General features: G+C 37.8%; 1 protein-coding gene across 1 annotated transcript; it reads left to right on the forward strand.

Annotated features, from left to right (window-relative positions):
- The first annotated feature begins 7,657 nt into the window (after positions 1-7,657).
- On the forward strand, positions 7,658-14,546 carry cela1.6 (chymotrypsin like elastase family member 1, tandem duplicate 6). The gene is made up of 8 exons (XM_058372819.1): positions 7,658-7,780; positions 8,016-8,113; positions 8,332-8,432; positions 10,201-10,326; positions 12,648-12,784; positions 13,625-13,767; positions 13,927-14,076; positions 14,431-14,546. Exons 1-8 carry the CDS (start codon positions 7,741-7,743, stop codon positions 14,440-14,442), a joined length of 807 nt encoding a protein of 268 aa, XP_058228802.1. The 5' UTR covers positions 7,658-7,740; the 3' UTR covers positions 14,443-14,546.
- The last annotated feature ends 221 nt before the right edge of the window (positions 14,547-14,767 follow it).

A 14,767-nucleotide genomic window follows, 5' to 3' on the forward strand; every position in this document is an offset into this window, starting at 1 on the left:
ACAAGACAACAGTTTAATTCCAAATGAGTGTTGGAATTGAGAATCAGTCTAGTTTAGGCAACGACACATGTTCTCTGATATACAGTATACCTTAAAGGGTCCAAAACTTTGGAAGAGCAAAGTTTGGACGAGACTCCATCAAGTCCATGGTGTAGAGTTTAGAGGCTTCGGGTAATTGTCAGGTTACTCTGAGGCAAGTCCCACATCCTTAGAGAACTCTATTTTATAGAACACAAGCATGGCCACCCCGAAATACACTTGCCAAAACTCAAGAACTCTGTCAAGTTCATAGTCAGCAGACTTTTAATCCTGGCCACCAGTCTCCAATGTTACTGTAATCCTCATGTAATATTCTGAAATCCATGATCTGTGATTCCCGACTCCTATTTTTCTTCACGACCTGTACAACATCATAGTTTACTCACTATTAAATTAAAAGTTCTGAAACTAATGTACCACATTCCAGTCTCTCCGAGTCATTTAACAGCTCTTTATGATTTGAAAGTTTGCACAAAATCCAGGCACAGTTTATTTTTGTCCACATTAAAACAGTGGCAAAAGCGGAGCAGCAGCAAACGCCCCCTAAGATTTCCTATCTCGGAGCCCATCACCGCAAGCCATTAACTTTCGAACCTCAATTTCCTCCCTCGCACTGTACTCGTTTATGGGAATCTTCCCTTCAGTGAGAGATGGTGCACTATCAAGAACAAACATCTTTAATTAAAACATCCCCACCACTTCCTTCCCTTTCATGTGCACTTTGGATTCATCCCTCCTGCGCATTGGGACTAAGAGAAAAAGCAAAGAAAGCCAACAAATCCATGTGAAAGTGTTAGGAGAACAGTATTCGATGGCTAACCCGACCCGATGGTCCTCGCGTACGTGTCACAGCAGGCTCAATTACCGTGCAGAACGACTATCTCTGTAATAGCCGCAGATAACGGCATAATCCAAAATGCAGACTGATTTAATGGCTTTTGCTTTAATTAGCAAAAATACAATGATGATGGCGATGGTATTGTCCTTGGTCATCTTCGGCTCCATTGTTTGTGAAGGAAAATCTGAAAGGACGTTCTTTAAAGAGATGGGCTAAAAGTAGGAACAGAAGTAATTTAAGCCAATGCCAAAGTCAATGTCAAAGCACGAACATTGCTCTGACTTCAACTTCATCTACTTACGACTTTTTTCAGCCAACGTCTAAAACTACTTATTGTCAAAAAGTAGATGATTATGTCGGAAATAGGAATTCTCACACCCAGTACCAAATATATTTTTTTAGCCTTACTTGGGTTCACAAAGCTTTTATATAACTATGGAGCCCTGTATGATGCACGACTCAATAGTAGTTCTGCTTTTCATATCCTTTTGCCAATGGATTTTGTGGCTTCCGTCTATTTTATATTCCTCTTCATGGCAATTACACTTTCATGGCCACGTACAATGGATAGAAAACACACTCCTGTTAAAATGGCAGGTTTTTGTTGAGTAAAAAATAAAACCAAGACGCATCATGTCAGACCTTTTTTTCACCTTTATACCATTATATATTATACTTTATTATTAAAGTGAAAAATGTTTTTAAATTGTTATTATATATGTTATTAAAGTGAGAATAATAATATAAATAAATAAATGAACAAATGAATTAAAAAAAATAAATAAAATAATAAAATAAAATAAATTAAAAAAATGTATATCCAGTATGCAAACTTTTTTATAATTGGGAATGTAGCACTTTCAAACTCATACTAAATCTATACGAAATAAATACTAATTAGAATATATTTGTATATACTACATGTATAATATAATCACATAATTATATTTATATAATTATATACATACATAATTACTATCAATTAAAGTGTCTGATTAACCCCAACCAACCCCAAATTCCCATAGGATTTTTTCTGACATCTTCTTGATAACATCCATCTGGAAAATCAATAGGCTGCAAATAGTTTACACAAAGCAAGTACAGGACTTCTTTGACTTCCAAGACATTGGAACACCGTAAAGACAATAATCAACAAGTGGAGAAAATATGGCACAACAGTAACATTACTAAGAACAGGACGTTCTCCTAAAACTGATTAGTAGACCAGGAGGAAACTGGCTAGGGAGGATGCCAAGAGGGCTACAGCAACATTAAAAGAATTGCAGCAATTTCTGGCAAGTACTGGTTGCTCCCTACATGTGACATCGATCTCCTAAATTCTTCATATGTCTGGGCTACAGGGGAGGGTGGCAAGAAAGAAGTCTTTTTTAGCCAAAACAACCAAGTTTGCTGAAAAAACACCCATTTGATCAAGCAAAACCATGTGGAATAATTTGCTATGGTCTGACGAGACCATATTGAGATTTTTGGCCAAAAGATATGTTTGGCACAACAGAAAACACAGCACATCACCAAAAAAACACCATCCTCACAGTGAAGCATGGAGGAGCCAGCATCATGCTTTGGAAACTGGAACTGGGGCTTTAATCAGGGTGGAGGGAATGTGAATATCTCCAAATACCAGTAGCAAAAAAACCTTAAGGTTTGTGTTCAAATATTTAAGATGAAGAATGATTACAGCTTTCAGCATGATAGTGGACCGAAGAACACCTCCAAATGGCTCTACCTAAACAAGATCAAGGTTTTAAAATGGTCCAGATCTAAATCCAAGGTTTAGAGTTCAAATACCAGGACCATTAATTAACCTTTACTACAGTCTCTGAACCTAAGCTCTGACCACCAACATCCTTTTCAATATGTGCAGAAAACCATCTCATTATATTACTCATGAGCATGTATAAGGACTAAACAAGGACTGAATAAAGGCTAAATTTTGTTTCAATCAGGACATCATTCACAATATCACTCTTCCCAGACAAATATTTTGCTAATCATAATGATAACTGGAGAAGAGCAGCCTCCCTATTATAAATATAGTAAATTATTTACCTTCTTAAATAAATTCTTCACAAGGTCGGATTTGTTTATGCTCTTAATGCACGGCCATGATTGAGTGATCTGATGAAGTGATTGTTTGTTCATTAGAATTCCCTAGATTTCACACTTATCTTGAGCAAACTCATATCATTTAATGGCTTTTCACCACATCAATCACATTCGGCATGAGAGCCGTCTCAAAAAGTGAGTCATTACTCTGACATTTCCATTATATCTGATCATAAGATGTGAGAATCCATTTACGGCACAACCGAACAAGCATACGTATTAAAAGAAAAAAAGAAAAAAAAAGAATGAGTTGAGAGTTGCCGACGGAAGTGCAGATGCAACGACTAAGCTAGGACATCTATTTAGGTAGTTAAAGCTATACAAAAAGGTAAAAAAGAAAAAGAAATGTTATGTTTCCATCAATTCTCAGAAATGTGAATAATATTGATATATTTATTGTCAGAAGAAATGTGTGCGTAAGTAAATATAAGGTGGAGGAAACGAGCTAATAAAGAACATCACCATAAAATGAGTGGATATTCCATTTTGGTCTGCTGAATGGAAATACCTATATTATTATGCAGAATAATGTTAGGAAGGTAGTTCTGGTAACTTTTGTAAATGTTAGAGCTAGACATTATGAAAGGGCATACAGCGCTATAGAGCATGATTTCATAATACTTTTATAAAATACTATTCTATATTTATGGGCTGAGAGGAGTCAGGTAAAGGAGACCAGGATTTTAGTCCATAATGTCATCCATGACTATGGGTTTTGCCAATTACACCCCAGCTTTTTCTGTTCCTTGTAATAGTTCTTATACTAGGCTCATGCCAAAGTTCAGTTTGTTTGTCCTTTGAGAAGATGCAATTTTTATTGATCGACTTCCTGTATTTGAATTTTTTATTTTAAGCAGCTACCAGTGATTTATGTTAAGATTTGAGTCATGCACCAACACATCGTGCAATCAGCCTAGTAAAAAAATAAATCAGGTTTACTCCTTAACACTCCAGCTGGGTGTAAACTCAATCATAGCAGACGGGTCTGGGCCAGATCTGGCATTAAGCCGGCAAGTTCTGGCATGGCAAGTGGTATGTCAACCAGATGCGGACCAGGTCTGGCAGTGATGGTGTTGTTTACATGATGGCATGCCGGATGTGGCCCGGTTATGGTTTGGTTTATGTGGTGTAGCCCAGTGCTGGCCCTGTGCTGGCCCACCTCTGGCAAACCAGGCATGGGCCACCAAAGGGTCGTCATTCTTTGTGGTATGTGGGCCGAGTGTAAGTGCATTGTGTGGGCCAGATCTGGGCCAGACCTATTTTGCTATCTGGGTAGAGGTGGCCCTTTCACATTTCTGGGTTGGCAGATTACAATATTTCTGGATTTCCGGTTGAACAAAATAGCCTATGGGTCTAGACTCATCCTCTAACTAACTTAAGTAGCCTTTATCTGTTACATATACATTACAGCACAGTGAAATTCTTTCTTTCAGGGTTGAGGTCAGAGCACAGGGTCAGCCATGATGCAGCAAGTCTGGAGCAGAAGGGTTAAGGGCCTTGTTCAAGAGCCAAACAGTGGCAGCTTGGCAGTGCTGGGTTTTAAACCCTGATCTTCTGATCAACAACCCAGAGCCTTAAGCACTTGAGCTACCACCACTGATCATTACCTTGTGAATTATTTATTATAAGACAATAATAAAACATTTTTTAAAACATGTCTAATGAGGGTAACTACACTGCACCAGAAATAAAGGTACTAAACTGTACCTTTAATTGTTACTGGGATGGTGCCATGAAGGGTATCCTACACATGGGACTTGGGACAGTTTATGTGGTAACTATAATTAGCTTTTATATTAAGGCTTTAATTGTATATTAGTGGTTATTAAGGTCCAACTATCTACCTTATATGTGAAAGATACATAATCTTGCATACAGTTTGCTATAGTTCTTTCTGAGATTATTCTGAGATTAATCCGCCCCAGTTTTACAAACGGTAACCAAGCATAATTTCTTATCTATAGCTTGCTGTCATCAGGGTTGAGTTGTGTTTGTTCCATGGCAAATCCATCACTGTCATTCCGCAGTGAAAATGGTAAGTGGGCATCTTCACTGGCTCATCACACATTTCCTATCTTGGTTGAGCTGGATGAGCCAAGGTTAATTCTTCCAGCTCAGTAACAACTATATTTTTCAGACTATTAGACATTCAGATGATGAGTACCCACTTCCAATTTTTGGTAAAGTTATGAACTCTCTTATCAGCTCTCATCTCCACTCTACTTTTCTGTACTTAAGAGATGTGTTCAGCTCAGTATCGTATTGATTGATGACTAAAAGGCTGTAGTAGTTTTCTGCTTGCTTCCTAATGAATGAAGACCTGAAAGTTTTAGTTTAATGAAATCATACTCACCAAAGATATGAGTCAGGCTGTTTTTATAATGCCATTTTGGTCCTTCACTTTCAGATACGAGTAAAAACTATTAATCGAAATTCTTAACTGATAATGGCACAAAAATCTAGGATGGTGTCCTAGCGAGACACCTATTTTCAGATGGGTATTTTCAGCAGCGGAAAATGTTTCTGTCAATGTGGCAATTTGAGATCATCTGGTGACAATCCACAGGCTATAGATCGACCCAAAACACTGTTAGAAATACCTCACAGATTCACATATTTCAAATATCTCTGCAGTAAGTAAATGCCATTGTGAGGATCTTTGGCTTACCCAGGATTGATGGCACCCAAGACATTAAGCTACAAGAAAATGATTTTATATGATTTGAAAATTTAGTCGGAGTCAGCATAGAAAAAGAGGATCATTTTGTAATATCTATAGACACTACCATTAAAAAATTTTAATGTTAAAGTGTAAATAAATTGCTACCCTTTTGTGAGCAGAGCGAACCAGGAAACATGGTATGATACTGGCGTATAAAGTGAGAGGAATTCGATCGATTTTAACACAATATTTTGGAGTGTTTAACATTATACGTTATTCTTATTCATATTCTCAAATACTCGTTCAGTTTCATTTTTCACTGATGATAAAATATTATTTTTTATCACAAAATTTACTAATCTGCATGATGTTTATTTTCAGTTTGAGGTTTACCTAAATGGTCGGTTAAGAATAATCTTAAAAATAGATAAAAATTTTGCTTAAATGTTTTCTTAATTGTTATACGCAACTCCTAACATAGCAGGGTCTGTAATTGTTGACCAATCTCTCTTAGCTAGTCTAGTATGAAACAAATATTCACCATTTCTCCAACTCGAGATTGTTCTCAGTCCTCCATGTTCTTACAAAGTAACTTTTCAAGAACATTTCTCCCAAAAGCCTATGCAGTTTGGCATGGATTCTGGTGTACTTTGTTTCCTGTTATGCAGCTTTACTTTCTCCTATATATATGTATTTTTTTTTGTTATGTTGTAGCCTTGACCCCCAGTCCCAGTTGCAGACATGATTATCGATTTTACCTTCACCTTGGGTTCACCTCGTCCGCCAAAGTTCTGACTCCAGGTGTGGATTTTGATGATGTTTCTCAGGAAAGCCTAAATACATTTGTAAGTATAATCAGCTGCCTGCAGCTACAGTGCAATCCCCCCCCCAGCTAATGCATTCAAAATAATCTTTAACCCTCTGTGGGCTGTGTTCTGTATTGTGTAAGCCAGGGAAAAGCAGCTTCAGACTCTCAGCTACACATCCGGAATAGAGGATGGCTATTTTGGAAATGTGTAATATTTGTGAAAACAAAAAAATGAAAATGTGTAAAATTTAGAGATATAAATAGTAGATACTTTGCCTCTCTGTCTCTGCCATGTTAACAAGAATCTGCCAAGCCATCCATTGTGAAGAAATTCTCGAGCTGGGAAACAATCAGATCAAAGTAGATTCGCCGTAGTACAGTTTGGGTCCCACATCTGCCCCTCAGGTTACTTTCTGTGTAGAGTTCCTCTGTACTGTGTTCTCCATGTGCCCCCTCTGAGTTCTCAACCATTGCACAAAAACCTGCCAGTAGGTATATTGGCAAAGATGTTCCTGGGTTAGACCAGACCAGAAAAAGTGCTTAATGGAGTCAAAAACAGTCCATCCTTAAGGAATTTATCACAGGCCACTCTGTACCACCTTTCAAGTCTCTAGCCTGGCTCAACAGGACCCACAATTCCTCAAGGCAGAATGAAGACTCTTCTCTATACAGGCACCCATGTGGTGGAATAAACTACCCTGCGGCTGTCTGAACAGCTGAGTCATTGGCAAGAGTCATTAGGAGAAGACCTATCTCTTCAACAGTGAGCACTAAATTAATTAAAAACTCTTTGACTTGTGTTTCCTCGATAGTGATTTTTGACCCTGACCTATTGAACTATCATGAGGATATATTTTTGATGGTGCTTACGAAACAGTTCTGCTTGTAATATTACGCTAAAAGCTGTAAACTTTCCAGTAAACTTTATTCTCAGATGGGTTCAGATGTAGGTGAAGGTTTAGTCTACAGTTTTGCATATGGATTTAAAGTCTGAATAAACACTGTTAAGTTTTTTTTTTATTATTATTATTATTATTATTATTATTATTATTATTATTATTATTATTATTATTATTCCAGGAGGACAAATCATTCAGGGTTTATCGCATGGCAGGAAAATAACCTTGGTGACTCTGATAACTGTGAGATTGTACGCACCTGTGGTGGAAAACTTAAGCCGGTAATAGATCAGTCCTCTCTGTGGGATGGTATATAAAGCAGTGGCATAACGATACAGAAGTATGCGAGTTCAGACTGGCTGCAGTCATGCTGAGATTCCTTTTGCTAAGCGTCCTGGTGGCCCTGGGTAAGCCATCACTCTTGAACAAACCTAGGAAATTAGAATCGTTCAGCAAAAAAATAACAAAATGTAATGGATGTGACCTTAAGATGAATATTTCTTCGCTCATATTTTATTTGTTCTTGCTTAAGGCTGTACTACTGTTTCTGAATAGCAAGTAGAATGTACTTCCACTGAATGTGTAGAAAGTGCTGCAGGTGTAAGTAACTGTGAACGTGTGTGTGTGTGTGTGTGTGTGTAGCTCTGGCCGAAGACAGGCCTGAACCCAGATACCTGGAGAATGCAGGCGAGAGAGTTGTGGGTGGAGAGGTGGCTAGGCCAAACTCATGGCCCTGGCAGGTAAATTATTGTTCTTGTATTAGGATTCATTCAACCTTAAAACTCCCAAATGAATATTTACCAGTAAAAATAAAGAAAAGTCTGACATTTTGGGGTTTTTTATATATCAAATTAGCATTTTGTACAACCTATTTCTGCAGTCATAAATGAGTTTAGGTTGATAATGTGTGATCACACCTTACCAAATTAACATTCTCTCTCTCATTTCCTCTCTGTAGATCTCACTACAGTATTTGTCTGGCAGTTCTTACTACCACACGTGTGGCGGAAGTCTGATCAGGACTCGCTGGGTCATGACTGCTGCTCACTGTGTCGACACGTGAGTCATAAACCCATACAGAACACGGTCTAACATGGGTTATTAACAACATCCGCTGTATACAAATTCAGATGTTGGTTTAAATCCCTAATGAGCAAGCCAGCAGCGGCAATCACAAGCAAAAACATATGGAAGTCATTTTGAAAGGAACTAAACTTACACCAGAGTGACACCAGATAGTGGGATTATACACTGACCAGGCATAACATTATGACCACCTGCCTAATACTGTGTTGGTCCCCCTTTTTGCTGCCAGAACAGCCCTGACCCGTCATGCACTGTGTATTCTGACACCTTTCTATCAGAACCAGCATTAACTTCTTCAGCAATTTGAGCAACAGTAGCTCGTCTCTCGGATCGGATCACACGGGCCAACCTTCGCTCCTCACGTTCATCAATGAGTCTTGACCGCCCATGACCCTGTCGCCGGTTCACCACTGTTCCTTCCTTGGACCACTTTTGATAGATACTGACCACTGCAGACCGGGAACACCCCACAAGAGCTGCAGTTTTGGAGATGCTCTGATCCAGTCGTCTAGCCATCACAATTTGTTCCTTCGTCAAACTCGCTCAAATCCTTACACTTGCCCATTTTTCCTGCTTCTAACACATCAACTTTGAGGACAAAATGTTCACTTGCTGCCTAATATATCCCACCCACTAACAGGTGCCATGATGAGGAGATAATCAGTGTTATTCAGTTCACCTCTCAGTGGTCATAATGTTATGCCTGATCAGTGTAAATAAACACAATATTCAGGTTCTTCAAGTCTACTGAAGAACGTTCCATATGCACAGGAGACCTGAAACGAGAATAGGACAGTCTTTATGATAATTGTTGTTTTTAGTCATTAAAAGAAATCTTTTCACTAGGAGTAACGTTGATAATATAGGTTAAACTTTCTGGTTCTAATAGGGACAATGAGCTACTGAATTCTTGACTACTGGAGCAAAGAATATTAGGTAATAAAAGCATGAAATTGTTTTGCTGCACTATGCAGTGACATAAGATTTCTTATTTTCTGAAATTAAGAAGCCCGTCCTAGTAATATTATCTACATGTGCTTCAAATAAGAGACTGGCCTCAATAATCACAACATAGTCTTTTACTGCAACTGCATAACCAGAAAGTTTGCCTTTAGCTGCCTGAGCTCCCAATAGTAGCATTTTATTTTTCAGTATCCACACTTTAATGTCCTTTAGACACTGTTTAACATTACTATGCTGGCATTGGTCACTTGGTTTTGCCTACACATATAGCATGAATCATTTGAATCATCAATGAATCATTTGACCCCGGGTTACCACATATAGAATAAAATGACTTTTGAATGTGAGAAATCGTTATTAACCTATATACCGAGAACTATAAAAGAGCAGGTAATATTGTGATCTATGGTATTAAAATTTTTATTGAGATCAAGCAATAAAGCACGGAAAGACAAGCTTGATTAGAAGTTAGTAGTAGGTCATTTAATACTGTTTTAGTACCGTGATGAGATTTAAAGAGGAAACCTGTAAAGAAATGTAACTAAAGACATTATAAGACATAATTGGAAGTAATGAACTAAAGTAAATGTAAAATAGGATGCAATAAACAAAAAAATAAATAATAGGGAGACGTAAGCTAGTAAGTAAGTGAAGTCATAATATGTAAAAGTACTGATATTTCTACTGACAGTTTACTACTTCTAGTATTCATTGATATTTTGATTATAAATATGACCAATTTATGTTTTTCTCATGTTGTACCATTATATTTTTACAGGCAGAGAACATGGCGTGTTGTCCTGGGGGACCATGACATTTATACCCATGAAGGCACAGAGCAGTACATGAGTGTCAGTGCTGTCTACATTCACCCTCAGTGGAACTCCAACAATGTTGCTGGAGGGTAAGAGATCACTAAAGTTAACATTTCACTGTACCGGAGGACAGGGTGAGCTCATTGTTGATACTAGGTGCAAATATTAACAGTTATGGACAGCCTTCATATTATAATGAGCATAATGAGAATTGCAGAACAGAACAAATCTGAGCTTCTGAATGTGACTCAGACCTAAAGCACTTCTGGATTTGAAGTCTAGAGCTGAAGTACATCTGAATTTGAAGGCTAGAGATGAAGTACATCTGAATTTGAAGGCTAGAGATGAAGTACATCTGAATTTGAAGTCTAGAGCTGAAGTACATCTGAATTTGAAGTCTAGAGCTGAAGTACATCTGAATTTGAAGGCTAGAGCTGAAGTACGTCTGAATTTAAAGTCTAGAGCTGAAGAACATCTTAATTTGAAGGCTAGAGCTGAAGAACATCTGAATTTAAAATCTAGAGCTGAAGTACGTCTGAATTTAAAGTCTAGAGCTGAAGTACGTCTGAATTTAAAATCTAGAGCTGAAGTACATCTGAATTTAAAGTCTAGAGCTGAAGAACATCTTAATTTAAAATCTAGAGCTGAAGTACATCTGAATTTAAAGTCTAGAGCTGAAGAACATCTTAATTTGAAGGCTAGAGCTGAAGAACATCTTAATTTGAAGGCTAGAGCTGAAGAACATCTGAATTTAAAGTCTAGAGCTGAAGAACATCTTAATTTGAAGGCTAGAGCTGAAGAACATCTGAATTTAAAATCTAGAGCTGAAGTACATCTGAATTTGAAGGCTAGAGCTGAAGAACATCTGAATTTAAAATCTAGAGCTGAAGTACATCTGAATTTGAAGTCTAGAGCTGAAGTACATCTGAATTTGAAGGCTAGAGCTGAAGTACATCTGAATTTAAAGTCTAGAGCTGAAGAACATCTTAATTTGAAGGCTAGAGCTGAAGAACATCTGAATTTAAAATCTAGAGCTGAAGAACATCTGAATTTAAAATCTAGAGCTGAAGAACATCTGAATTTAAAGTCTAGAGCTGAAGAACATCTTAATTTGAAGGCTAGAGCTGAAGAACATCTGAATTTAAAATCTAGAGCTGAAGTACATCTGAATTTAAAGTCTAGAGCTGAAGAACATCTTAATTTGAAGGCTAGAGCTGAAGAACATCTGAATTTAAAGTCTAGAGCTGAAGAACATCTTAATTTGAAGGCTAGAGCTGAACATCTGAATTTAAAATCTAGAGCTGAAGTACATCTGAATTTAAAGTCTAGAGCTGAAGAACATCTTAATTTGAAGGCTAGAGCTGAAGTACATCTGAATTTAAAGTCTAGAGCAGAAGAACATCTTAATTTGAAGGCTAGAGCTGAAGAACATCTGAATTTAAAATCTAGAGCTGAAGTACATCTGAATTTAAAATCTAGAGCTGAAGTACATCTGAATTTGAAGGCTAGAGTTGAAATACATCTGAATTAAAAGTCTAGGGCTGAAGAACATCTGAATTTGAAGTCTTGAGCTGAAGAACATCTGAATTTAAAGTCTTGAGCTGAAGTGCATCTGAGTTTGAAGTCTAGCACTGAAGTACATCTGAATTGGAATTCTAAAGAAGTACTTCCGAATCTAAATCATGGAGCCAATGAGCATTTGTTCAGCTGTGTTTTTTCCTCCTCATTTTTTGGCTTCAAAAAAGTGTAAAATGATCTATACTTGGAAACAAGGACGCCTCAGAGGCTCATATGTTTCAGACCTAACCTACTACTATCCTGCTGATTTCCTATTTGCATGTTTACTTCAGCTTTATTTGATCATGGCTGACAATTCTGGCAATCTGACAAGTGGTATTCCAGTGACCTTCTGTTGTGTTATCTGACACATTATGGCCAGGATCACCAGTAAGACTTTTGGGCACCATGTCATTGGTACTGCCCTGAGCCTTGTTAACCATGTAGTTTTCATCCCCTTACCTTTCCCTGATTGGGGGATGTACAGCACTAAGCGAATATTTTTCTAGTAGTCACCTATGTTTTAAATAAATGGGGTTTTTTTTTGGATAGTCGACTTGATTAGCCATTGTGTCATTAAATCAACATCCACTGACCTTTCTTGTGAAGTTGCTCACTTCAACAAGCTCATGCTTCAATTTTGTGTCACTGTATATCACATGGACATAAATTTCCTGGCCCAGACTGGCCTATAGAATAGAGACAATTTGCCATGCAGAAAGATTGAATATACCTGATTAGGAATTTTTGGAAGTTGTTGCATAGTCATTATGGTTTTTTATCACACACAACAGATTAATTCTACAGTACCACATTTATACTATGCTCCATTTATTTCTCACCCTGTTTTCAGATATGACATCGCTCTGCTGCGTTTGTCATCTGATGCCTCCCTGAACTCCAAGGTACAGCTGGCGACTCTGCCTCCTTCGGGTCAGGTCCTGCCCAACAACAACCCATGTTACATCACAGGCTGGGGCAGAACTCAAAGTCAGTGAGCTAATCTCACACACACACACACCAACTATCATTTTAGTTCTAAAAGCATTTTTGAATTCTCGAGTATTGTTAGAAGGTCTATTAGTAGTTCATAATGTAATACAAATGCTTTATAAAAGTTTATATTAATGGAAGCTTTCAAGGGTTGTTGTTTCCATAGTAGTACTAATCTATGGAGACTTTGCAGACACTCCACATCATCTAATAGGTCTATTATTTTTGGTCTATCATAAGTCTAACTATGTCTAACTGATCAGTCTAAGTCTAAAATGGTAAAGCTTTCAGTAAGAAGATGGGGTGACAGAGCTTTGTCAAAGTTAGCATGTGTTTGGTCTTCAGAACAGAGGGCTTTCTGCTTTCACACTCACTTGACAAGCTGCATATTTTTAATGAAATAAAGCTTGTGGGAGAACAAATGCTTATAGCTAATATACCATGAGTGACAACAGGAGCTAGTTTGTCTGGCAGGCGTTTTTATAAGAATAATCTATAAATAGTTAAAAACCATGGTGTCATTTGTAATCACTGGAAGATCTGTGGTATAAGAGAAATAAAGCACTATTATAGGAAAACAATTGAATCCCCAAATATTTTTTTCCTCAAACATAATGGGGTTTTTTTTAAAGGAAGGTCAGAGTTCAGCAAAAGTACATATTTTATATACATCTATCAAGCCAAATGCATTGATTTCATCTCCTGTACTTATTTTATACTGATTGAAATAGTGGATACGTTTTTCATTAACTGGTCCAATATAAAGGTTTAAAAATGTGCTAGACACTACCTTAGGATTTATCTTTGGTTAAATGCAATGGTTTGTCATCTCTCCAGCTGGCGGTCAGCTCTCTTCTAAGCTGAAACAGGCCTACCTGCCTGTGGTGGACTATCAGACGTGTTCAAGCAGCAGCTGGTGGGGCAGCACGGTCAAGAGCACCATGGTGTGCGCTGGAGGCTACAATGAATCCGGTTGCCAGGTCTGAGTTAAAATATGTTGTTGAAGGTCTTCTGTTGCCTGGGTCATTTTAAACGTCTAAGTAGACAAAAAAAAAAAAGTTTGACTTTTTACTAATACACCACAGGAGACTAAAAAAAAGTGCACTACGGTAAATCTAATAGTTCTTTCTTGACCGCAGGGTGACTCTGGCGGCCCCCTGAACTGCCAAGTCAGCGGGAAGTACGTCGTCCACGGAGTTACCAGCTTTGTGTCATCTCAGGGCTGCAACACTTACAGGAAACCCACCGTCTTCACACGTGTCTCAGCCTACATTAGCTGGATCAGTGGTGTAAGTACTTTTAGTGCTTTATACTAAGAATTCCCCAGTTCTCTTTCAACCTATGATGCAGGGTCTCATTCTCCTACTCAGGGAACCGGGTTATGTACATAACCTGAGATATTTTATTAACGCTACTATGTAGTTGTTAAATAAATACACCAGTACATTTTGTGAAATAATGATAACACATATCTTGATACACATATCATCAGTTCAGTTTCTGTCCCCATAGACAGTCACAAAAACCGAACTATTTCAGTAACACAGTTCATTAAGACACTTTTGACTGACCTGACTCACTGCATGATCATTTTAACATACTGTTGATGTTATTTTTCTGTATTTTCCCCCCATTCATTTCAGATTATTGGATAAACTGAATGGATATTTTGAAGACAGAGTGACATCTGATACACGTCACCTATGTTCACAAGCAATGGACCAAAGAAATCCAATAAACCCTGTATCTGTTAAAGTTATTGTTGAATTGTTTCTTGTTTTTTTTTTGTAATCACATACCCAGAATGTGCATAATGCTTTAGCAAGGAAGTTGTTCAGCTGCTTATACTGATTCATATAAACAGAAACAGCCTTTATTTGTCACATACACATTACAGCACAGTGAAATTCTTTCTTTGCATATCCCATCCTTGGAGGTTGGGGTCAGAGCGCAGGGTCAGCCATGATACAGCACCCCTGG

The sequence above is a fragment of the Hemibagrus wyckioides genome, linkage group LG21 (genome assembly GCF_019097595.1).
Source record: "Hemibagrus wyckioides isolate EC202008001 linkage group LG21, SWU_Hwy_1.0, whole genome shotgun sequence".
NCBI lineage: Eukaryota > Metazoa > Chordata > Actinopteri > Siluriformes > Bagridae > Hemibagrus > Hemibagrus wyckioides.

Bases quoted from the DNA above. Each gene is read 5' to 3' on its own strand.
- cela1.6 (XM_058372819.1), top strand. From the start codon at position 7,741: ATGCTGAGATTCCTTTTGCTAAGCGTCCTGGTGGCCCTGG. The intron at 8,114-8,331 runs GTAAATTATTGT...TCCTCTCTGTAG, and splicing joins CAAACTCATGGCCCTGGCAG to ATCTCACTACAGTATTTGTC. The intron at 8,433-10,200 runs GTGAGTCATAAA...ATATTTTTACAG, and splicing joins GCTGCTCACTGTGTCGACAC to GCAGAGAACATGGCGTGTTG.